This window comes from Thunnus albacares, chromosome 15, assembly GCF_914725855.1.
Source record: "Thunnus albacares chromosome 15, fThuAlb1.1, whole genome shotgun sequence".
Taxonomy (NCBI): Eukaryota; Metazoa; Chordata; class Actinopteri; order Scombriformes; family Scombridae; genus Thunnus; species Thunnus albacares.
This window is the reverse complement of record NC_058120.1, coordinates 2,207,217-2,233,373: the sequence shown is the minus strand read 5'-3', so window position 1 is coordinate 2,233,373 and position 26,157 is coordinate 2,207,217. Positions and strand designations below refer to the sequence as shown.

The following is a 26,157-nucleotide window of genomic DNA, read 5'->3' as shown; positions in this document are numbered from 1 at the left end:
TGCAGGGAACAGAATATTTGTTTTATTATTTTGAGTAGTTTAGTTTAGAAGCACATTAATCATGACCTGATTCTGATGACACATGTCGACTTAATATTAACCTTTATTATTAACAGCTTGGTGGAAATGTTTATTAAGTGATGCACCTCTAAATTTGGTGCCGCTATAAAAAAACACTCAAATACTTCACTCAGTGTAGTCATACTGTAACTACACTGAGCAACCAGATACAGTCATTCTAAATGTGACCACTCATTGCCTCAGTGGTTTTGTGTATTATGTATAGTTGCCAAGTGTACATCTATAAATGAGCCTTATTTATGGTAATGCTGTGTAAAATCTTATTTTGGAGTTGGATTCATGTCACAAGGGGTCATCACCTCCCTGGAGAGACGGCTTGGTGTGGTCAGCAGTCAGCTGTGGTTCCTGTTGCCTGTCTCATTATTTCCTGTTCTTTAAAGGACAAAATATAATCTGGCTACAGGCCTCACATCCAGGGCCTGTTACATAAATAGAGTCCAGCCTATGGTCCTTGCCCTTGCTTACTTGGTTGCTATTGTGATCCCCAACTGATGATGTAGTGAATATGGCGCCGGCTTCTTAATGCTCATGAGCACCATGTGAGGAAACCAGCTGCTATACTATCTATCCACCAGAAGCAACATCAAGTTATTTTTCAAACTGCGCAAAAAAATGAAAGCAACGCATTCATTTCTCTGCCTGCCATGATAATATCCTGAATGTCATTGATGAGGTAACAAAGACTCTAGACTTTTCTAGTTGGACCAAGCTTTTCAAAAGTTAGCATAAAGCTAGTTGATATCTTATTCAGTTTTCAAGATATTGACCAATGAGCTTCAAAAGGGCGTGGTTCAGCACATAAATAGACCAAAGTCAACATCTGTTTGGCCAATTATCACAAAACTTGCAGAAAACTTCCTGAAATCTCATTCAAATCAACCACTAGGAGCACTACAAATGCAAGAAATGTTGGTCTAATCTTAGATAGTCACACATGTGTAATCACATTCATATCAGGCGACATAAAGTATGATTTTATTCATACTTAATCTTAATTTGTAATCCCTCGGCACCCTCAGACCTGCCAGTTCCAGGCTGAAATCTGGAGAAATGTGTCTTAATGATGCAAAAGACATCAAGAATATTACCATTTGATGGAACAGTGCAGCTGTAAAAAAGTATTGAATATTTCACCCAGTGTTAACATCACATAACTCAACATCAATGAGGAGCTGGAACAAGACAATACACAATATATGAGATACTATCAGACCAAGTGGAGGAATGCTTTTCTTTTTTCAAAGACATTAAGGTGGAAATTGAGGGTAAAATCTGGATTTACGCTGTTAAAAATATGTGAGTGATAAGTATTGAAAACTAGATGTGCTGCAAACATTAGTTCCAGCAACTTTTGTAAGTCTGGGAAACAAACAAACTGTGGCCTAAACAGAGAAATATGACTGTGTGTACTGTGACCTGTCAAACATTGTTTGAAATGTCAATGTGTCTTTGTGAACAAAGAGCATCTCATGGTGACACCCTGCAACTAAAGGAATGGCACTTGAATAGGCGTGTTCACTGTGGGATCAGATCACGCCTTGTCAGGCAACAGGAGGGGAGGCGGAGGGGGGTTAATGTGATTATCAGGGTTTCAAAACAGCTGTAAACTTCCTGTCACACATACCTCTGATGTTCTTTAACAACAGCGAGGACATCATCGGACAAGTGGCGCGAATCCTCCGAGAATCTGAAGAGCTCCTTGAGTTGAGCTTTGAGGTGCTCCACTTGGGACTCCTCTCCTGCCAGAGTATTCCTCACACCCTGCAAGACACAAGTTCACATCAGGTCAAGTCACAACAGGCAGCAAATCAAAGGGTGTGGTTCTTTTGAAAAAGCAACCTGAGGTGCAATGTCTAATCACAGTTTAATCTCATATTTAATCTCATATCACTCCTTAAACTTCAGTCTCCAAGTTGTAATTCTGAGTCATATATGTGATGATATTTCCTCTCACAGTAGGATAAATGCACTACACAAATGTCAATAAACCAGTGGTAAAATGACTGTAGAATGAGCCAGCATGGCTTCCAATATTAACATTAATACAGTCATTCAGCTAAATACAAAAGAGCTACAGACCAATACATCAAGGTCAAGGATAAAACTTGTTTGTTTGTTTCTGCTTGAAATATGTAACAATAAAATTGTTCATTTATCTGGCTAGCAGTGGGGGTAACCAATAACGCCTCAATGCTCCAAGTTGAAATAACAGTGCTGTGCTTACTGACAGGACAACATCAGTCCACTTCCAGTGGATGCTTTTCACACCCCCGCTGTGTCTCAGTTCCACACTATAACTGATGTCACAGCACACACTCTCTTGATGATCAATGCGACTTTGAAACATTTTAACATTGTCAAATTTGAAAAACTTTTGAAAGTGTCCTTCTGAGGCTTTCTCCGTGTGTTCTGTGAGCTATCTGGAGCTGTGGTTCCACTAGCTCCTATTTTTCCCACTTTTGTTTCAGCTCTAAACAGCTCCTGCCATCACTGTTGTAGCCATTTGGACTAGTCATACAAGAAACAGCACAGGTACAACTAATATTAACGATGGTTTTGTCCCATTTAAAGGCGTGCCAGCCTTGGACCTGGCACAAGACTGCAGCCATTACTAATGTCACAGCAGATGAAATGACACAGCTGCAGAAAATAAAGAATGAGTACATTTGCTTTAGATGTATCGAGGTGAAAGCATTAACAGTGGTATTATTAGTATTATTGTGGGTGGCTGCTAATTGGCACACCTATTGAAATGTAGCCATAATTACTTTTATCAGCTGCAGCTGTGATTACCCTGCTATGACACATCTGTGAATAAGTCTCTTGAAAAGCAGAGCTGAGCAAGTGTAAGACACACCAAACCAAACTTCATTTACAAATCTGTCTGTTGTTACAGCTAGATACTGTATCTAAGTCTCAACCTTGTTATTTTCATCATTATTTACATACGTAAATGTCTTCCTAATTCCTTAAGCTTATAATCAACATTCTATTATACACAAATGTTAAGTTCTGTAATAGTGAATATTTTCTTATTTCAAGTATAATGAGGGCTGCGTTTAAAAATAAAATACATAACAGAACTTAAAAATAAAAATAATAAATAAATAAAAATGTGCATCCTAAAATAAAGTGGATCGATCATATCGGGCTCCTAGATCATTTATTTTCTGTGGCTTCAGTTCAGATCATCTGAGTGAGTATATTTACTCAAAGGATCTGTGCTCATATGACACATACTGCTTCTGAACTGTCCATGACAAGTAGCCTAAGAGTCTGTCCATTCTTAAATAAAAAAAAGTTGTGTTATCTCTTTCTACTTTTCATTTCTTAGAGCGTTTGAAAAAAAACTTTTCTCTGCCTGACTGTACAGCTCTGATGGCTGGCTGTGCTCATGCTTATGGTTTTATTATTATAGAGTACAAATAAATCAGACACAAACGTTTTTTTTGGTGAAACAACTCATGCAGGACTTGAGGGTTTGATGAACACTCACAATCAATATTTTCAGTAGTTTTTTTCATTATTTAACTATTACATGCATAATTTAGCCATTCCCAGTTAGGCTCTATGCAATTTCATTCTATCCTGAGCAAGAAGAACCACTCACATTAATCCTATTTATTTCCAGATTCAGAGAAATGTTTAACTCCAGCAGCGGAGGACGGTCACCACTTCAACACCCTGCTCTTTTTTTTACTCCTGGACAGCTACTGCGCACTCACACACTCAGCTGAGCTGCTCCTTATTCTCTTGTTTATTCACAGTTTATTAACATGAAACGTTTCACGTGCCCAAGCAAGCCGTGTGAAAATACTTTTCTCTGACTCCTCGCTTGCACAGCTCTGATCTCCAGCTGTGCTCATGACATGCAGTTACAGAGCTCTTGGAAAAAAAAAAAAATTGTAATTTAAAACAAATTTCCTGCATTTCTACACCAGCTAACCTCTTGGATTAAGTCAGGAAACAGCCACCTGCACTAGCCTAGATTAGTTAGATTGAGGGTGCTATGAAAACCAAGAATGCATCAGGAACAGTATATTATTGGGTGGCTCAGGACAGGAAATGATTAATAGAAGAACGGCTATTTCATATTTGAAATGTTTTTCATCCCATCCGACCGTGCTCCACCTGAGAAACAGCCTTAGCTAACCTGGTGTGCTGAGCTCAGAGTTGCATTGATTTGAGTCAGTTGTGGTGAGGCAGGGTCTCTTACTAGAGATTAGATTTGAGAGAGACTGGAGCGTGTTGGTGTTCCTGTATAATGTTAACCAAAAATGTACAATTATGTTATACTGTATGAAAAGTTGCATAGAGCTGCAGAGTTGATAATTATTCTCTGCAGGTTCATCACTACGGGCAACAGTTTTTACATTAGACAGTCATCTGATTCATTGTTAATATAAAGATATTGATTAGTGCAGCTTTAAAGAATGTATTTGGCATTTGGCACAGGCATGACATTCCTTCTCACCTATTTGCTGGGACCAAAAAAGCTTTGGATGGCTTCTTTCCTGTATGTACTCTCATCAATTATTAAATCCACCTTTTCAATCACAGAACACACACTGGATGTTCTTTCATGTTCTATAATTTGGCATTTCTTTCCATTACCTCTCAGTGAGAATTCTGCATAGTGAAATATTTCAGCTACAATGGCACATTTGGAATGTAGATATCCATTTCACGTCTTCAACTGAAAGTGAAAAAGAGACTGTGTCACAGTGAGGTGACAGCCTGTCTAGATTGCAGCAGATGACGGACAGATGAGTCCGCCGGATCATTTAGCATTCCATTCACAGCCAACAGAAGCGGCTCCGCAGGTCGACAGGTACGCTGTAAAGATTCTCTGTGAACTGTCTCCTGCTGGTTCTGATTCTTATCTGTCACATGCTGCAAATGTGTATATAAAAACATATGAAAGCAAACATTCTAAAAAAGAGGGAAAAGCTTGTCACATTAATTCCCATATTTCTGCTATGCCATGAGAAGGGCTTGTTTAGCAGTCTACAGCCAGTGCTGGCATGCCACACGGAGTCATAGATGCACCTGGTATGTCATAGTGTGAGGCACCCGGATAGAAATAGTAATCTGACTGGGACTCTACCACACCTATCTGAGGCATTCAGTTAATCCACTGAAACGATAAAGCAGCTTCACTGACAGGATTCTGTTTTCCTGTGTGTCAGGCATGTGAGAGAGGTTGTTAAATATACGGTGAAGGAGATCAAAAATCCAGTCAAGAGTCATCATGTAAGGGCACACAGATTTTATTACCCCTGAGACTAAAGGGAGGATGTTATTTATGTAGTATGGGAAGGGTTGGAGAGAGGGTATCAAGTGAAACAATGGAGAAAATGGACATATAAAATGGAAAATGGTAGAGTAAATGGATAAAGAGAAATGTGCATGATGTGTCTTGTAATTTCTGACACATCATGTCCTGTCAGTGGGTCGTGGCTGCAGTAGTGGTTTGGTGGTACAAATTATAATCTTTGTTAAAAAGTTTGAGAACTTCAACTGACCTTTAATGTACCTTAACTGTTTCAGCAACAAGGAAGTACTCTGACTCCTGTTTTTTCCTGTCTACACCAGTGAGGAGGCGTTGTGTACATTGATATCTGTTGCTTGTGATCGCCCAGTTTTATAACCCTAACTGCTATGTACACAGCAGTGCTAATTAAGTCATTTCTCCCACACATTACTGGAATCAGCTCATCATGTTACTGTTATAATCATCACGGTGTTTGTATTTGTGTTTTATTATGTTAGTTATTATTCAAAATGGCATTATCATTCAACTATTTGCTATATTACATAATTGGGTGAAAAGATGTTTTCATTTATTTTTGCTGAATGAGATTCCAAACCAACACAGTAAAAATCACTCTGGTTCAGTGATCATTTGTGAAGAATGTAAATAATTGTAATAATTTAATAACCTGCATCATCGTATTGATATGTTAGAATCAGGATTTTCATTATAGAAACAGCTGCAGCAACACAAAAGAAGCTAGTACAGCTAGTTGTAAGCTAGTTAAAGGCGAGGGTCACTTTGTGCCAAATATCATCTTTTTCATCCGATATCTGTGGCAGATGTGGTGGTGTCAGGTCACATGACCTCAAATATGTGGTTGTGTGTTCCAACCAGATCGAGACTTTTAACTTCATATACTACAGACATAAAAAATAAGACCAACATCACCTTCAAGAGGAAGAGGAGGGAAAATGAGGAGGGGGAAGAAAAGGCCTTGGCCAAGAGATTCTCCAGGAGAATCCAATGTGATCAACATGTCCAGTCAAGAGATAAGTAATGATCAACGTATGTTGTTATCACCAGGTCTCTCATTTGTTCCCTCTATAAAAAAGTGGATTCCTTTACTACAAGAGTGGGATTATTGAGGTTTTTTAGAGCCATAAGATGAAAGGCTTTCTATACAAGGATACTGTCAGGAACTCTGTGTCTTATCACAGTATGAGTTAGTCACAACCGGTCTCCACTGGTAAAAAAGTTTTCAAACCTAAAAGTACATTTACAACACAGGTGAATGATCCATCAGTGGAGACCTTTTGTCAGCTAGTGGAAAGACACATTATGGATTCGAATGCTCAAAGGAAAGCTAAAGGAGAGAAGAGAGAAAAGCTCTAGCAGAGTGGATGCATAATGAAGACATACGCCATTCAGACAAAGGTGGGGCCATCGTGGTCCAGGATAAAACTTCAAAAACTAAGTGACAGAGATGTGTATATTCCTCTACACTCAGACCCTACTTTAAAGTTTGGTGATGAAATTAAGATCGTCTTGAAACAGGCCTTATGAGAGGGACAAATCTGTGAGGATGAATATAAACACATGGTTCAAGACAACCCGATACGACCTTCCTAAAATCCATAAAGACTTGTTCCATCCTCCAGGTCGACTGACTGTATCTGGAAATGGATCTCTAACAGAGCTGCTTTCTCAGTATGTTGACTGTCATATCAAAGACTTGGTATATGCATTGCCTTCCTATCTCAAAGACATTACAGACTACAGACAGTTGAAAGACTGTCATGTGGACTCTGGCCTGTACCCTAGTATATGCAAAGACAGTCTAGAAGCTTTGAACTATTTTTTTTTTTAAAATCAAAGAACCGAATCACATCTGTCTACTGAGTTTTTCTTATCTTCAACCAAGGAAGTATTGACAAAGAATTATTTTAAGTTTCAAGATCAATACTGTCTCCAACATTGGGGATCAGCTATGGGCTCACCAGTGGCTCTGAATTAGTTATGGGGAAGTTTGAGTTAGATTATATTTACAATCATTATTCCTATTCTAAGTTCATTAAATGTTATAGGAAGTATATAGATGATTTATTTTTTTATCTGGAGTGGTAATGCTAAAGACCTAAAAGAATTCTATACTTTCATGAATTCAAGATTTCCATCAAATGCACATTGTGTGATGATCTGGAACTTATTTCTTTTTTGGATGTTTTGGTGAAAAAGGGGGAACCTCTTTACATACTGAAGTACATAAAAAGGAAACTGACTGAAATACTTTTCTACAGTTTATTAGTCATCATTCACCAGCATTAAACAGAAGTCTACCATGTGATAGTTTTAAAGTGAGAGGATATGGGGATGCATTACTGGACAATCATTTTAATAAGCTACGCCAAGTTCAGCGATCTGATCCATTCAAACCTTCTTCCAGAGATCTCTCTTCTCAGGGTCTCTACCTAGAGTCCTATATCTAGGTCAGTTAAACAAGTAGTGAGTAGATATTAGCACATATAGGAACGTGACCCTAAAATTGCAGGTGTATTTCAAACTCCACAAAGATATTATTAGAAGAGGTCTTCCAACTTAACATGATCTCCTAGTGAAGTCAGATTTGCCCAAGAGGCCCACTCACTTCCTGTCTCAGATCCCTGCTGGAAATGTTCCTTGTGATATTAGTATACATTGTTATTCTATGATTAAGGGAAATCAATTCACCCATCTGAAGTCTGGTGTTTACATCAAGGTTAGGGGCAGAATCACATGTAACACTAAATATATGGTTTACCTGTTAAAATGTCCATGTAATTTATATTATAATGGGAAAACAAAACAGGAGTTAACAACCAGGATCTGTAAACATAAGTGTTCTATTCATAATCATGATAATAAATCATGGGTAGCTAGGCATTTTAATAGCCATAACCACACACACCCTACATTGAGACAGTGGATATGCTACAGAGTTGTGGTAACAGGGACAGAATCCATCTTCAGAGGGAAGCGTATTGGACTCACTCCCTTGATCGCCTCATTCCTAATTGGTTGAATGTGGAGATTTAATTTCCTTGTTTCTTATGAAGTGACAGCCATCTATGTTTTATCATTAGGTTTTATCTTGTTTTTTATCTTCTATTTATGTTTTATAATTATAACATGATGTAGTTATTAACATCATGTTATTGTGGTTCCCCCTGCAGCGACAGACCTGTTGTGCCAGTTGCCTATAATTAACCTCACCTGTGTCTACTGATTGTGAAACTGCCAATACACACGCAGAAGAAGGGTGTCTTGCCAGAAACATCCGTGTGGCAATTAAAAAGTCACTTTGGAGTGCTGTCCTAGACTTTCTATTTCATTATATACTACAACCAAACAGAAGTTAGGAGACAAAACAGAGAAATGGAACAAATCAAAAATGGACGGCAGCAGAAGGTCGATACAGCATGTGACTCTTAGCTCTTCAACACAATTAGTTTCCCTTTAAGAGTAGTGCTGTTTGTTCTGTTGAACTCTGTTTTAAACAGTTTTGTCCTTCTCTGCTGTAACTGTCAAGCTTAACTGTTAGAAACAAGGTCTTTTGACATTTTCCAGATTTTGCTTCAGGGGTGACCTCTCTCTTTTTATCTTCACAACACACAAATAAGCTTTGATACTCATTTTAAAAAAATGAGAGAGAGGGAGAGCAACTAAACAGAAACTTCACTTAATTTGGTCTGTATTTTATTGTGGGCACTAAAATTTAAAAGCTGGATGTCTGAGCAGTACTCAGGTAGTGTAATATGCCCTGCAGAATGATTTCCTCATACTGATGACCTACTTTAGTGACAAACCAGTATACTGTTGTTGGGAATTGACAGAACAAGACACACAGCCAAGTTCCCTTTAATAGCCTATAAAGTTATAGCATTATTTATCAGTTATTTTTTTATTGTATTGTTACCTCACAGCCATGACCTGGAGGTTGAACCACTGTATCAAGTCATATCTTTTATCTTTTACACACAACTGTACTGTCACTGGGATTTCACCTTCCCTCCAGTTGAGGTGGATTTTTTTTTAAATTAATCTGAAATGAGCTACAAAAGCCTTTGTACACCCACACAGGTGTTTTCACTGGAATAATTATCCTGGCTGATTACACTTCGACTCGGGTTGAGGGTGGACAGAGCTATGCTGGGCATTCCGGGAGGTCACCTGACTACATGCACCTGTAAGGATGATAAAGGTGAATTTGATAATTTGTCCCACCCTGGCAGGTCCAACAAAGCTAGCAGGAGAGTAATTGAGGGCAATGTCAATCAAACATAGTCTGCTCAGTCTTGAGAAGAGCTCTAATACTCCAACACAGGTGAAAGCACCTGTGTGGCTAACATAAGTATGCAGGGACTTTTAAAGGTTCCTCACTGAAGTGTCCATCCTGGACCATGACACAGCAGCATTTAAAAAGTGTGTTCCTCTCCTCCTCTAAGTTGATAAATGTTGCATATTGAATGCTGCAGACTTGTAGACAGGGATGTTACCACCTACGTTCTCACATAACTTGGAAACACACTATAGTCTGTTTTATAAGCCTCATTGGAGACAAGGCTCTAAACATAGCAAAGTCATCACAATGTTGTTCCATCCAACACTGTTGTATTTTGTACAGTAATTAATACTGAGTCTTCTAGGAGCAGTTAGCAGGGTTTTAGATATTAACCATGTTTCTTTTAACAGCTAACTATGTGGAATCTTGTGAAAATTGACCACAAATAATCATCCTAGTAGGGAAAAACTCACATTGTATGTCTTCCACTGGCCCACTATCTGGTCCTCTGTGCGGTCAGTGTGGTCCCCATTCTCACGACCGTCCACCAGTTCCTGGTCCAGCCCCTGCAGCATCGCCCTGAGGCGTCCGATGTCGTCTCCCAGCCGCTGGCACCGGGTCATGTACTGACTGTGTGAGTCCAGGCTGGAGCGCAGGCCCTCCTCTGCCTCACACAGGCCCTGCCTCAATCTCTGCCAGCCCAGCCTCAGCTCTTCAGCCTCCTCCACCACCACCTCTGCCCCTGCAGGAGAGGTGTTAGCCCTGACAGCTTCTGCCAAACCCTCGATATGCTGCAGGGTTTTCTCCTCGCTTGCTACGCTGTCATCCAGCACCTGACACAGGGGGGAGAACAACAAATGTATGTTGGCTTGGTCAACAAAAAGGCACAGCTGGAAAAAATACATTAAAGGAGTCTCAAATCTTAAATGTTGTGACACTAGAGGCCTTTAAGCTTCACTGTGCAGAATGATGTTAGTGCAGAGTTTGATGCTGGAAGGCTCTTCTCACATTCATCCTTATTTTAATATGTGCACTTAGAAGCATGATTTGTGACATCACAACTAGTTTGGAGCCAATCGTGGTCCAATATGTAACTTGACATTGCTGGACAACCATTGGCTCCAGACTAGTTGTGATGTCATAAATCATGCTCATAGACCCAGCCCTTAAAATCTGATTTTCAATGAGCACAGAGCTGCTACATTATTATTTTGAAAGTCAAATAATCATTTTTTAAGCAAAAACGCCACATGTTTATGGTTCCAGTGTCTCATATGTGATGGTTTGCCATTTTTCTTTCTTATACATGACAGTAAATTTCATATTTTGCCTCTAAGAAATTGTGTATGCACTTTTTTCACTATTTTGTAACAATTGATTGACTAAATAACTAAATACATCATTCTGCACAGTGAAGCTTAAACTCTGAATCAACAAGAAGAAACATACTTTTGAGTGGAGTGGGACTTTAATCTTATTACCATGTTGTGTATTTCTTCTTTTACTACATCAGTAATGATGATTACTCTCCTGTTTTAGACCACACATACTCACACAAACCTGCATGGTGGCAGACCAGTTTTGTTGCAGTGGATAGTGATATCTACTTTTCATTTGGTTGGCACTTCTAGAGTACACAAGTAAACCCCCCCAAATAGATTATTCTACCTTTTCCACAGCTGCAAATAATAAAGATAGACTTTCAGACTAGGAATATGGCAACGCCAAACAGCAGCAACCCAATTCAGTTTCAGTGAGTCTCACTTTTAAGGCTTTGAGCTTGTTCTCAGCTGTATCCTCCCTCTCCATCAGATCCGTTAGCTCCTTGGTTTTCGACAGCAGCCAGGACTGGAACTTCTGAACGCAGCCTTGGTACGTCTGGTGCTCCTCAGCGATCTTCTGAAGCAGCGACAGACGCTCCTAGAACAGCAGGAGACACATCTCATGGTAATTTTTAGCATTGCGCTGTTCAAAATGAATGAAAGTCTTTCAGTACACATCACAGACTTCACATTTGGGTTTCTGAGTGAACTTGCCTGAATGTGAATGTGAGACTGTATTCTCCTGTGAGACTCTCGCTCTGCTGTTTGTTACTTCAACTACAAGATTTTTTGAAAGAAAAATTCAAATTTGTTCAAATTTAAGACAACAAGAAAACAGGGACTACCAAAAAGAGCAGGCTCACAGGTGAGAGGTGCTTCCAGGGAAGATTACCCCCATAAAACACTGCATTATTTAAAATCACTACTTTCCATTTGGAGCCAATGGCTCAGCTTTACCAGCAGACCGGTAATGTTATGTGAATGCATGATGTAGGTAGAGACTGATGTGGGTTTGTGGTTGAATCTGACTGACATGTGAAAGAGCTGTGTGACAAAAAGGAAGAGGAAGAGCAGCCTGAATGTGTCTCTAACAGTGGAGAAAAGCAGCTTGTATTTATTTACTATATTGACTAATGCAGCAGTATCTCTACATTATTCCCACCTGAAATGCTGTAAACAGTACATTGTAATGTCTGGATGTGATTATAGATGCCCACAGTTTTCATTTACCTCAAATCTATGTACAGTTCTGTAGGAGCAGGACCATGAACAAAGAAAAGTGAAGTGAAGAAGTGAACATGAATGTAAGTTTGAAATCTTTGCTGTGAATGTAAATTAAGGCTTTGTAGGCACATTCTTAGATACGCTCAGTTCAACTGAAAATGTCCCTTGATGATACAAAACCAACACACTCAAACATGTAGACAACCAAATACCCTCCCCCACAGATGCAAAACATTTCAGCCATCTGACCTTGTGGTCAATTTCTGTTCACTTGGATCCTCCGCAAAAATACTCTTGAACTTAATCAAGCATGTGAACTGTGTGTGTGTGTGTGTGTGTGTGTGTGTGTGTGTGTGTGTGTGTGTGTGTGTACAGTAGTGGTGGAAGCAAACAATGAGAGCACAATAAAAACAATGATAGTATTTCAAGTCAATGCTTTTGCAACTGCAAGTGTTGCTCAAGCCCTGCGCTTCCTGTTACAAAGCAGCTCTTCCTCATTTAAACACAGGTATTCTTTTTTTTTTTTTGGTTTATTTTAGAGGATTAACATGCTTTTATTTCATGGTTCAACTGCATTTTTTTTAAAGTATTTATTTTGTTCTTTTCATGTCCTTGTCTTCTCCTCTTCTGTGCTTTTCTTCAATATGCTAGAGGCTGATCTGAGTGCACTTTTACATAAGCCCATGTGTTGTTCATCCTTTGTGTTGGTGCTGTAGGCAGAGCCATCACAGGGTGGGCGGGAGGCTCAGTTCAAAACTTGTGAAGACCCTGATCGCTGAAATGTTCAACTTCTGCTTGATATTAAAAGTAAAGAAATGAAATACGTTACATAAATCTGCAGATAGGATCTGCGTGTGCACTGATCAGCACCTCCACCAGCAATACACAAACATAACCGACTGCCTCAGTGCTGTTGGGCCCTACACCCTCATAGGAGATGTCAATTAAAAGCACATAATTCAATACATTTCTAAGGAATTCAGAACACTGACAGTTTGTTGGTTATACACTAATCTTTTAAAAGACTTTTCATCAATTAGTCAATCAATAGGAAATGAATACCTACTTTGATGAATTTGATGGCATCACCTCGGGCTTTTAAATGAATAATTTGACAGATTTTTAAAAAGAAATATAACCTTGATCATGCATAATGTGTTTATGGACTAGAAATTCATCTTTGAAGCATGTTGGGTTTTTAAAAAAATACAAAGGCACACCTTGTTTGTAAGTACAATAACTAAGCGCCTCACCTCAGCTCTGTCCCTGATGTCATTGTAGGCCTCCTGCAGTGTCTCCTGGGCTTCGGGCTCCACGCTGGGGTCTTGGGTTCTGTTGTACAGCGCGGCAGCTTCGTCCAGCAGCCTCTCCAGCAGCGCCGCCTGGCCGTGGATGTCGCTCACCAACACCCTCTGCTGATCCACCTGCCACAGCTTCTCCTTCAATCCCAGCTGCTGCTCGACGCCCACGTCCAGGCCGCGCCGCTGCTTCGTCAGCCACAGCTCGAACTCCTCGTACGCCTTCAGGTACTCGCTCCAATGGAGCCACACCCACTCGATCCGACTGGGAGTGAAGAACAACAACATGAAGAAGAGTTAGGCTGAGCAGTTTGAGTCTGCTAAACCAGTGCTTCTCAACTAGACCCCCAGCATATTTTAAGCAGAACCTGTGAACCTGTCCTTTAAGTCCCTAATTTTACCTTAACTTTATTAACTATTATGAAATGTACCAATTAAATAACTCATAATTAACCACTGTGGCTTCCTCCAGTCTCCACATAGAACAGATCTCTACATGTTCTTGAAAAAACAGGACATACGACTAATTGTTTCTTTTTTTCCCCCAAAAGTATGAAATATGCATTTTATATATAGGAGGTGGATATCATGAATAATTACAAAATAAAAAAGTGGCAGAGAGCAAAAACTCAAGTGCCAGATGTTTCTCTGTTCTCTGTTTAAAAGCAACTAAGATTGGCCCTAAAATAAGAATAGCTGTTCCACCTTAAATGTCAGTCCACCTTAAGCCTGGTCAGGTTAGGCTAACCCATTGTTGCTAACTTCGGAGCTAACCCCCTTGACTTTTCCAGCAGTAAAACAGAATCATTTTCTTCTAAAACTTGTGTGAATGACACAAATAGTGCTGAAACATTTAGTCAATTCATGGATTAGTCAATCAACAATTTGATGAATGATTTAAGTCATTTATGAGAGAAAGAGTCAGAGAAAATGTCAAACATTCCCTTCTTTCAGCTAAATGTGAGGGTTTGCTGTTTTTCTCTGTTTCATATGACTGTAAACTGCTTATCTTTGGATTCTGTTGGTCAAACAGAACAAACGACTGCCAAGATGTCCCGCTGGGCTGTGGGAAGTTGTGATGGGCATTCTCATTATTTTTTTTGACATTTTGTTGCCTAAAACTATCATTCACTCACAGCCTTTGACACAAACAGCAGCAGTTCAAGTGTAGTAGCATGTGCTAGCCTGAGAATCTGCCACTCATCATCATGACTCATTGAATCTTACATCATCCAGCTGAGAAATGTGTCAACATTTTTTTTTACAGTTTGGCTGATTTTGCATTCTAGCCAAAGCTGAGGAAACCATCATTCCACATGTTCCACCTGACTTGAAGTGAGTCAGCAGTGAGTAGAGGAGCACCTGTGACAGTGGATGATGTAGGTGCTGGTCTCCTCCCACAGGCTTTTCAGCTCTTTGAGTTTAGTGTGGGTGTGGTTCCTCAGCTCTTCATCTCCACTCTGCAAAAGGTTCTCTGCTGCCATCAGCGCCTTTTCCATCTTCATTCGACCTTCATGCTCCGACTGATGGATTTTCTACATGTTCAACAGGGCCCAAGAAGTAGCATTTTTAGTCCATATAAAATATATACACACTGTACCTGTAGAGTCAACATTCAAATAATAAATAACACTGTCAATTCAAACTACAAATCAGACTTTAGCTGAGAAGATTGATAGCAGATTTCTCACACAGGATGTGTAGTTAGTGCTACATACACTGCCTTTACTTTCCTGTCCCTCTGGCCTCTTCCCATCTAGCATCTTTGACAGAAGAGAATATACACACTGGAAGTTCTTTTCTTCTCAATGCTCATTAATTAAGGGTTCAAGCCTGAAGGGCTACTTTCTACTTTGTTTTTTTTTTCCTTCAGAAATGTTTGTGCTAATTCCTGTGAGAGACATGAGATTTTGCCAACTGATTGGAAGTTATGTGCGAGTGCTGGCCAAGAAAAATGACTCCAATCAGCCAGATGGTGGCGCTATGACAACAAACGTTACGTTTTGGCCTATAACTTTTGAACCGTAGGTCCCACAAACTCCTGACAAGCTTTTCTATGGTGTTCCTCAAGGTCTTGGTGTCTTAATGTGGTATTTTGGAATTTGACCATTTTTATCAATTCTCAAGTGGTCAAAAATGGTTAATTTTGCACAAAATCTGTGTAACAAATGGTATCAATCCAAAAATTGCTGCAACAACTTATGAGACATAATTGAGCATGGGAATGGCCATCATATATTGTATATACTGAAGTAAAAGAGGTTAAAATATAAAAAACACTGGTATACACTGTATCCATGAATCTTAGATCATTTTAATTGATAAACAGTATTTATTTTACTTAAAAAGACAGGAGCTAAGAGTTTTTAACTGTAAATCATGCAAAGATATTCCAGCAGAGCCCCAGATGATAATATGTGGACCTGGAAATGTGCATGATATGTCCCCTTTAAGTGTCTTCAGATGACTGAGGATATAATGTAAGATAATTGTTTCATTGACAGAGTGCTCCAGTAGCAACAGGGGTCAGAGGTGAAGGGTCAAACAACAAGAGAAAGCATCTCACCTCCGTCTCCCTGAGTCTGGCCTCTAGAGCGTCCCGGGGCCCCTGGGTGTTGTCACTGGCCTTTAGCCTCTCCTGGATGGCCCGCATCCAGGAGAGGGCTGCCTCCAGCCTCTCCATGAACTCCTGCTCCTCCTGCTGAGTCATGATCAGTCCCAGGCCTGTCAACAAGAACAGAAGTCTAAGTTGAAAGGAAAACTACCATTTTACACCCGTGTTACACATGAACGCCATACGTAGGTCATACTTTACACATAAAGGCCATAAAACCATGCCAGCAAAATGACCCCCACAGCATAACAGAGCCCCCCCCCAGATCCCCTTACTGTAGGGGTCCAGCATTCAGACCTGGACCAGTTTTTCCTTTCATTTGTCCCCCACTAATGTAAACAGGTTCATCAAGCAGTTACTTGATGCACACACAATAATCTGCAGCTCAATCCATCTAAAGTCACCCTTATCATCAACTTCAGGAACAAACCACACTCCAAACCTCACACACTCATCAACAGCAACGACATATCCATCACTGCCTTATCCTTGGCATTCACATCTGCAATACACTCATATAGGATTTCAACACTTGACCACATCAACAAAAGAGCCCAACAAAGACTTTTCTGTCTACGTCAGCTGAAGAAATTCAGAGTGAGACAACACTCACTCCTCCTCCTCTTCCTCTACACATCATTCATAACAGTCTGGTACACACTGTCAACAAGTGATCTAAAATCATTGGCACACCACTTCCACTTTCCCCAACTGCTGGAAAAGTCAAGGGGGTTAGCTCTGAAGTTAGCAACAATGGGTTAGCCTAACCTGACCAGGCTTAAGGTGGACTGACATTTAAGGTGGACCAGCTATTCTTATTTTAGGGCCAATCTTAGTTGCTTTTCAACAGAGAACAGAGAAATGTCTGGCACCTGAGTTTTTGCTCTCTGCCACTTTTTTATTTTGTAATTATTCATAATATCCACCTCCTATATATTATGCATATTTCATACTTTTGGGGGAAAAAAAGAAACAATTTGTCTTATGTCCTGTTTTTCAAGAACATGTTAAAGGCAACATTCCAGGAATGGCAGTAGAGTCATTGTGCAGAGAGCCAGTGTGCCCTCAGGAGATGCAGCTGGGAGGAAAAATCCTGCACACAAATGACAGAGGTAGTCAAGAGTCTGCTATAATATGTACGGCAGGGAGGAGTCCTGGCACCGCAGGAGCACAATGACACACCACATCATTTCTTAGAGGGGAAATAAAACGCAGGCGGCATGGGCCATTTTCCTGGATGACTCATTTCTCCCCCACCACAACATTCCTTCTACCCAGTATCAGCATGTTTCGCCTCAGACTTCTGAAAGTTGGTAATATTTAGACCTCTGTGTGCTCAGTGAAAGCTAACCAAAACATTTTATACCCTTCATTATATTTATAAATACATTATATGAAAATGTTCACAGTAGTACTAAAGTAGAGCTTGAATGCATTAATGCATGTAAATGTGCTGGAAACAGCTCAACACACACTACTCTTGTTTCTTAAACTGTAACAAACAAAAAAACAATCAACAGCATATATGCTGTTGATTGTTTTTTTGTGACATCATATAGTTGTTTGTTGTAACAAGTGAATACTGTAAACATGCGTCATAATGACTCAACATTATGTGCTGTAAACTTACTTTCTGGTATAATTGTAGCAAGTCAGCTTCTGATTCTGGGTTCAGGGGAAAGTTAAGGGAAAGATAAATAATGATATTTAGTGGCAGAGTTTCCATTTTTGCACCATTTACACTTCTGAAAGCATGTTAGACATCGTAGTGGAAGACTTAACGCTGCTTAAACCCACTTTAAGATTTTTTAAACCTTTATTTTGCTTATGAAAACACAAAAAAGGGCGATTTCACTGATATTTCTCCATCCAGACCACATTAGACCAGGTTTAGATTAAAACCACTATACTTATACTTGTCAAATCTGGACTAAATTACTATTATTAAGATTTGATTATTCTAAGTATAATGGTTTTTGATCTAGAACTGATCCGATGTGGTCTTGATGGAGATATATCAGTGAAATGGCCTTTTTTTATGTTTTCATAAGCAAAATAAAGGTTTCACAAACATGAAAGTGGATTTAAACCATAGGTTTGAACAGACTTTTGCTACGATGACTAACACTTGTTCAGAAGTGCAAGTGGTGCAAAAACGGAGAATCCGCCGCTAAACATGATTATTTATATTTCTCATAACTTTCCTCCAAACCCCGGATCGAAGGCTGCGTTGAGCGCGTGAGAGCGCAGCAGCGAGCTCAGCGGCGGGGAGGCCGTGCTGCGTCAGGCTGACAGCTCCAGCAGTAAACTCGCATTGACACTAACAGTCTAACAGAAGCTAAGCATATAACTTCAGCCTGGTTTTAACCACCTATAAGCCGTGCTAAATTAGACGTGACGATTCGTTGTTACGACCACATTAGTTTACGGTAATATGCACGGCAGAAACAGACAACAAACCCATATGTCATATAACGTTACGCAGCTTATTTTAGTTCAGTAATCTAAAGTAGAGCTATAAAAACACAAGAGACAACAGGGGATTATCCACGTTTGTAGCTACTGTTAGGCCTGTTATCATTAAGCTAGCTGAACAACGCTGTAGGTTTACTGGTCAAGTACGGCTTTAGGCGAGTAAAAACACTTACGGTGTTGTGTTCATCAGGTGAGAGCAGCCGTGAGTGCAAACGTCCTGCTGTGTTGTGTACTGTGAAGTTATGGCGGGCAGGAAGTAGAGCCGAGGCCGCCGGTGGCTGCAGCCAGTCTGTCATGCTTCCTTCAAGGACTCCTCGTAAACTACGCTACTATCCGAGAAAACTAAAGTACAACCTTTTTTATTACTGAACAAAAGTTTCAGCACACATAGATACTGCAGTTTTCACAGGAACTTACATATCATGATAGAAAGCGTTTGAAATAAATATACAAAGCGAATGAAGATTCTGAATTGATGCATTTCAGGACTTCCTTTAAGAATGTGAGAAAGAGTGAGAGAGTGAAAATGCATATTTTCATCCAGTTATCTGTGTAAACATGCAAAATATGACATGGTAATAAAAGTAAAAGTTGTAAGAAACGGATAGCACCATCATACTCAGGAATCCTGGGTTACAATAATGAAATAATGTTTTGGGGGGATGTTGCTTGACATTCTGGATTGATGGCAGTAATTTACTCATCATCACCAGAACGTACTTTTCTAAAATAAAACATGATAAGCACAATAATTTTTTTTAAAAAAATCTGTCAAAAGCTCTGTCCTGAAAAGGAGATAAAAGAAATATTTAACTTATTTGTGAACATATGTATTCATTTCATGTCATTTTTAACTAACTCAAATGCACACTGAAATGGGAGGGAAAAGCTCTCAGTAGACACATGGAGAACATGCCAACTTCAGACAGGAGACTGCTTCTGTTATTTATTTTTATTGATTTTATTTTAACTTTAATCAGGTAGTCTCAATAAGATTGAGGTCTCTTTTTCAAGAGAGACGCAGAGAATAAAAAGAATTCTTAATCAGACAACCACACAACCAGCAGCATACAGAAACAACATAAACAAGACCAGACAACCTCAATCAACAAAGAATTAATAAAAACAGTTACAACAGTCATTAAAAAAGCATCAGATAATAAAGCTATAAAATCCTCAAGGGGAATGAAAGAATCTGGTTTGAGGACAGTTTTGAGGCCAGTGTTTTCTAATTAAAAGGTGGATAGTATTTGAAGGTTAAGGTTACATAAGGTTAAGTATGGATTGTGTACTGTAGTCACAAGATTTAAATGAGAGAGTTATGTGACCATAAAGACTTTCACTGAACACATTCATTTATCAAAAGCATGCATAACAGCTATATTTCTTCTCTTTAATTCTAAATTGCAGTCATATTTTATGTCAGTGTTTTCTGACAGCACTTGAACACATCAGCAGACCAGATTGAACCAGAAGAAGGAACGGATTCAGAGCAGCTGCTGATCCAGAGCGCCACGCGCCAGACATTCAAACTTCAGGGCGCGTCTGAGGTTTGTTCCTATTGGTAGAAAGAACAGCATCAGTTTCCATTCAGTCTGTCAGAACTTACTCTGACTTTCAATGAAATACACAGAGGTTACACTGAACACTTCATGACAGCAGAAATAACTGAATCACCACTGATAACACAGTACAACAATGTAGAAAATTAAATTACATATCAATTAGCAGTGCTTGACAGCCATCTGTAAATTATATTAAACCAAAGTTTAATTGCTGGGATTTATTATTATGTTAATTTATTTGAATTCACAGGTGTGTGTTATGACTGATAACAAGCTGCATCGCTCACACAAATCTTTGGCTACAAACCGCACATTAACAGCCAGTGACAGTCCAGATCTGTTGAACTACACAGAATGTAACCAGCTTTTATTAACTTGCTTAACAGTTGTAGTTTAAAAATTCAGTTAACCCAAATTACAACACAATGTATTTACTTACTCTGGTGGTATCTTGCCATGCAGATAGTTTTGGTTTTTTAGATATACTGTATGTCTCTGAGAGTTCTGCTTCCACCCCTATACAATGGAAGTGACATCTCTATCCAGAATCAATGTCGCTGTTACTCTGGATAATACAAAGAAGGTCGTAGGTAGGTTCTTTGGTAGAGAGTAGTTCAAATGAAAAGTGAGGTCTGTTGATCACCTGAGTAACTGTCTGAAAATGTTACATGCATGTGCATGGCTGTCTACTAATAGAAGAAAGTGAGAAGAGTAACAGTAAGAAAAGTGAATTAACCTGACTTGTGTCTCTAAAACAGCAAAGAAGAAGAAAGAAATGTACCGTTAAGCCTTTTATTCACCTCTTGTGTCTCCTGATATTTGCCTGCCCTTCTTCTCCCTCCAAACACACCTGTCTCCTTCCTTTTCTATCTATGGAAATCACAAACTGCAGCTGGCATGCAGCCAGACTTAAGTTTACTTGAGGTCAAAATGGAACTAAATGAAATGTCTGCTGCTTTACTTCAGCATCAGTTAAGGTTAAGTGGTATTTCATTGTTGGTTTACTACATTTAGTCAAGTTTGAATTATATTTTACATGTGTTGATTGTTGATTTTGTTTCAGTTCTAGGTTTTTATTGTTTCTTGGTAGGGATGGTAGTTTTACAAACAGAGCAGATATTTTGTGTATCTTTACAACAGAACGCTCATTCATAATGCTAATGGTACATCATAAATTCTTTTATGCAAATTTTACACTTTATAGTAAGACATCCTCATCTATTTTGGCATTGGGAACCCTCTGAAATGATGCCATTTAACACTAAACACAATTAAACCATAGAGAGGCTCTTTCAAATTTCACAGCAGAAACTGATTTAAAAAAGAAACTGGTTTTTTTTTACAGTACATTTTTAGACCAAAAGGAACTGAAAGATCACCTGACCTGTTACTAATCAGTATGTGACTCAGTCTTCATGGTGAAATCCTTCCTCTCTGGCACAATGATGTCATAGCTTCTTTGACTAAAACAGTCCGTTTTTTCATCTATTTTTGAGGAGGTTGGAGAAGGCTGTATTAGCTTTTTTAGCTCTGAGAAGTGTGTGCAGTGTGAGTGGGAGACTCTTAGTAATGAGTGACCCTCAAGAGTGACAAAGTTAGTTTCAGTTGTCTCCTGCTGTTGATTCAGGAGGTGTTTTACCAATTTAAAAAGAAATTATGACACATTTTGTAGGAACTGATTATTGAAAATGACATTTGTTGTCTTTTTAGATCCAGTGGCATTCTGCTGGGCATATGACATTCAGAACAGAACTGCTGGAAGTCAAATGACAAACAATCTGAGGGGGAATCCTGTGATAATAGTGATAGTACTGTACTTAAGTACAATTTTGAGGTACTTGTATGTACTTTGAGTCTTTCCATGTGATGCTACTTTATACTTTCACTCCACTACATGTCAGAGGGAAATATTGTACTTTCTACTCCACTTTGACACAATGGATAATATAACAAGCTTTTAAAATACAACACATTGTTAAAGATGAAACCAGTGGTTTCCAACCTTTTTGGCTTTTGACATCTTACAAAAAGCAGTGTGTAGTCGGGGTCACATTTCACATGTCTATGAGTTGTTAACAGCTCCACCAAATAGTGATTTTTCCCTCTAAACTTCTCACATGCTTTCATTTCAATAAATGTTCAAATGATCCAATATTTCAGCAAAAATCAAAGATTAGAGAAAAAGTCCAAAAACTGAAAACAGATTTGTGTATCAGAACTTTGTTTTTTCTTCTTTCCTCTCCCATTAATCATCTCACCACCCCTCAGATTTATCTGCTGACCCTTTGGAGGGGCCCCGACCCCTAGGTTGGGAACCACTGGACTAAACTAGCTAACTGTATATAAAGTAGTGTAAACTAGCTCCACCTCCAGCAGCTACAACAGTAACATGCTGCTCTAACACTGATGCTTCACTATTAATAATCTAATGATGTCATATATAATAATATATCAGTCAGAGGGACCAAACCACTACTTTTACTGCAATACTTTAACTACATCAAGCTCATAATACTTATGTACTTTTACTGCAATACTTTAACTACATCAAGCTCATAATACTTATGTACTTTTACTGCAATACTGCATACTACATCAAGCTCATAATACTTATGTACTTTTACTGCAATACTGCATACTACATCAAGCTCATAATACTTATGTACTTTTACTGCAATACTGCATACTACATCAAGCTCATAATACTTATGTACTTTTACTGCAATACTTTAACTACATCAAGCTCATAATACTTATGTACTTTTACTGCAATACTTTAACTACATCAAGCTCATAATACTTATGTACTTTTACTGTAATACTTTAACTACATCAAGCTCATAATACTTATGTACTTTTACTGCAACACTTTAACTACATCAAGCTCATAATACTTATGTACTTTTACTGCAATACTTTAACTACATCAAGCTCATAATACTTATGTACTTTTACTGCAATACTTTAACTACATCAAGCTCATAATACTTATGTACTTTTACTGCAATACTTTAACTACATCAAGCTCATAATACTTATGTACTTTTACTGCAATACTTTAACTACATCAAGCTCATAATACTTATGTACTTTTACTGCAATACTTTAACTACATCAAGCTCATAATACTTCTGTACTTTTACTGCAATACTTTAACTACATCAAGCTCATAATACTTCTGTACTTTTACTGCAATACTTTAACTACATCAAGCTCATAATACTTATGTACTTTTACTGCAATACTTTAACTACATCAAGCTCATAATACTTATGTACTTTTACTGCAATACTTTAACTACATCAAGCTCATAATACTTATGTACTTTTACTGCAATACTTTAACTACATCAAGCTCATAATACTTATGTACTTTTACTGCAATACTTTAACTACATCAAGCTCATAATACTTATGTACTTTTACTGCAATACTTTAACTACATCAAGCTCATAATACTTATGTACTTTTACTGCAATACTTTAACTACATCAAGCTCATAATACTTCTGTACTTTTACTGCAATACTTTAACTACATCAAGCTCATAATACTTATGTACTTTTACTGCAATACTTTAACTACATCAAGCTCATAATACTTATGTACTTTTACTGCAATACTTTAACTACATCAAGCTCATAATACTTATGTACTTTTACTGCAATACTTTAACTACATCAAGCTCATAATACTTATGTACTTTTACTGCAATACTTTAACTACATCAAGCTCATAATACTTCTGTACTTTTACTGCAATACTTTAACTACATCAAGCTCATAATACTTATGTACTTTTACTGCAACACTTTAACTACATCAAGCTCATAATACTTATGTACTTTTACTGCAATACTTTAATTACATCAAGCTCATAATACTTATGTACTTTTACTGCAATACTTTAATTACATCAAGCTCATAATACTTATGTACTTTTACTGCAATACTTTAATTACATCAAGCTCATAATACTTATGTACTTTTACTGCAATACTTTAATTACATCAAGCTCATAATACTTATGTACTTTTACTGTAGTAGGATTTTTCATGCAGGACTTTTACTTGTAATGAGGCATTTTACATTGCTGTATTTGGTACTTTTACTTAAGTAAAAGGTCTGAATACTTCTTCCACCACTGCAGGAAAGTGACTTATATTAAAGGGATCTTCAAATGTGGCTTTCAAAACCTGGTTACAAGTCATTGTAAGGAGATATAATGTCATATTTTGGATGGACATTGGCTTGCTACAAGTTCCTGTATATTTTGTCTCCCTGATAATCATCACTTTTACGTTTGAAAATGTTTCCACTGATTCTTCAAATACTGAAATACTATTTTCCTCTTTGCTGTACAGAGTTTTATTACATTTTTAGGACAGACATGTTATTTTCTCCTTCAGTGATTATGGCACAAGTAGACAGGCTAGCAAGACTACCAAAACACAGTCCCTCGAGAGTCTTCCTCAACTTGTGTGGCCCTAACAAGCTCCACCAATCAGAGGGCCTGTACAGTATGAAGCCTGAGAGGTGAATCCTAGGGCAAAAAATAATAGCAGGCACTTGCTACTGCTCTTAAAAAGGCGATCAGTTGAGCATATCAACATTTTTGACAAGTCCTCTCTCATCAGGATTAGGACACTGCTTAGAGAGATTTTTTTGTGAGTAAATTAATCTGTGGCTGTAAAAGTGTGGAGGACAAAAATAGGATTTCAAAAATATGAGGGGGATATGTCCCCTTATCCCCAACTGAAATGACACCCTTGACAACCTCAGACATTTGTGTAACTGTTTATACCAGCTTATATATCCCCAAAATTCAGGACCATTTCTTGCATTATTTCTTATTTTGTGTGCTAGAATAGGCTCTGCTCCTGAGGGCACTCCTTAATGAATCCAAGCAGCAGTGAGAGATTCAGCAGGAGGCACAATAAACCCTGCAGGGCTGCACAGATCACATCCAAATCCAACTTCTCTTCAAGGGCTGATGTGTCGGCCCTGACACATTAGGTTAGGTACAGGATAGGATAGAGCGCTTCCTTCCTAAAGACATTGCTTTTGTTTCATTTCCCCTCAGCTGCACCAGTGCCATTTTGAGAAAATTCAAGACTGGCACTCGGCTTCACTCATCAGCACATCCGCTCTAGTGTTGGCAGCCTCTTTTATTAATTTGAAGAAGAACATAATGTCCAGTTCTGATGGATGATTACTATTGCTATAGTACATTTATTCTGAGTCATTTAAGGGGATCAGTGTCAACAAGAAATGATACTGTTCACAGATATGTGAAGATGTAGCTGCGCTGCATTTGCTTGCACTGGTGTATCACATGTAACTGTACGTATCAGCTAGGATGGTGAAATACTTATTGTGAAGCAGCAGTGATCACGGAGTGGTGGAAAAGGTTTGCCCCCAATTCATTTTCTATGGGACATGATTCAAATGCTTTTCAAGGCATTGTGGGATAGCAGCATGCAGACGAGCAAGGTGAGAAAAAGGAGTCGTCAGTATTTGAGAAGTTTGAGCGATTTGACAAAATAACTTCAAGTCAAGGTCTACTTACTAGTTTTTTTTTCTGAAGATTTCAACATCTCTCCTCATCCTCAGTCAGTTTTCTTAATTGTCATGAGTTGGCTCGGTTGTCATCATGTGACCTATGCATGGAACTGCCATCAGTTGATGACAGGTGGTTGTATATGTCTCCTAGAAATTACTTTCATACAAAAGTAAAACCATTTTCTCTCAACATAATGGGAAAATGTTGTGAAATGTTCAGAGACAGTGTACCTAGTTCTTTTTTTTTCCAACTGAAATATCCAATCTTAGAGCACAATATCTGCTAGAAGAAACTACAGTATGATTCAACTTTTTCTGGTCAGTGCACTGGGAGCACTGGGTTAAGGTTCAGGAAATGTTGTGGTCTTGATTGAATACAGAAAAAGTCAACAACGACTTGAAGCTTGACATGTTTATTCACATTTAACCAACACCACCATCTTT

At 38.6% G+C, this 26,157-nt stretch overlaps 1 protein-coding gene across 1 annotated transcript in view; it reads right to left on the bottom strand.

Moving 5' to 3' along the window:
* The window catches only part of syne3 (spectrin repeat containing, nuclear envelope family member 3), a 49,103-nt gene extending 30,232 nt beyond the window's left edge, over positions 1-18,871 (bottom strand). The window contains exons 1-7 of the mRNA XM_044374775.1: positions 18,763-18,871; positions 16,067-16,224; positions 14,863-15,035; positions 13,456-13,765; positions 11,421-11,576; positions 10,130-10,489; positions 1,706-1,842 (exon numbers count right to left, since the gene is read on the bottom strand). Coding sequence (XP_044230710.1) covers positions 1,706-1,842; positions 10,130-10,489; positions 11,421-11,576; positions 13,456-13,765; positions 14,863-15,035; positions 16,067-16,210 — 1,280 coding nt within the window. The 5' untranslated portion in view covers positions 16,211-16,224; positions 18,763-18,871. The remainder of the gene's footprint in view (positions 1-1,705; positions 1,843-10,129; positions 10,490-11,420; positions 11,577-13,455; positions 13,766-14,862; positions 15,036-16,066; positions 16,225-18,762) is intronic.
* Positions 18,872-26,157: the final 7,286 nt, after the last annotated feature.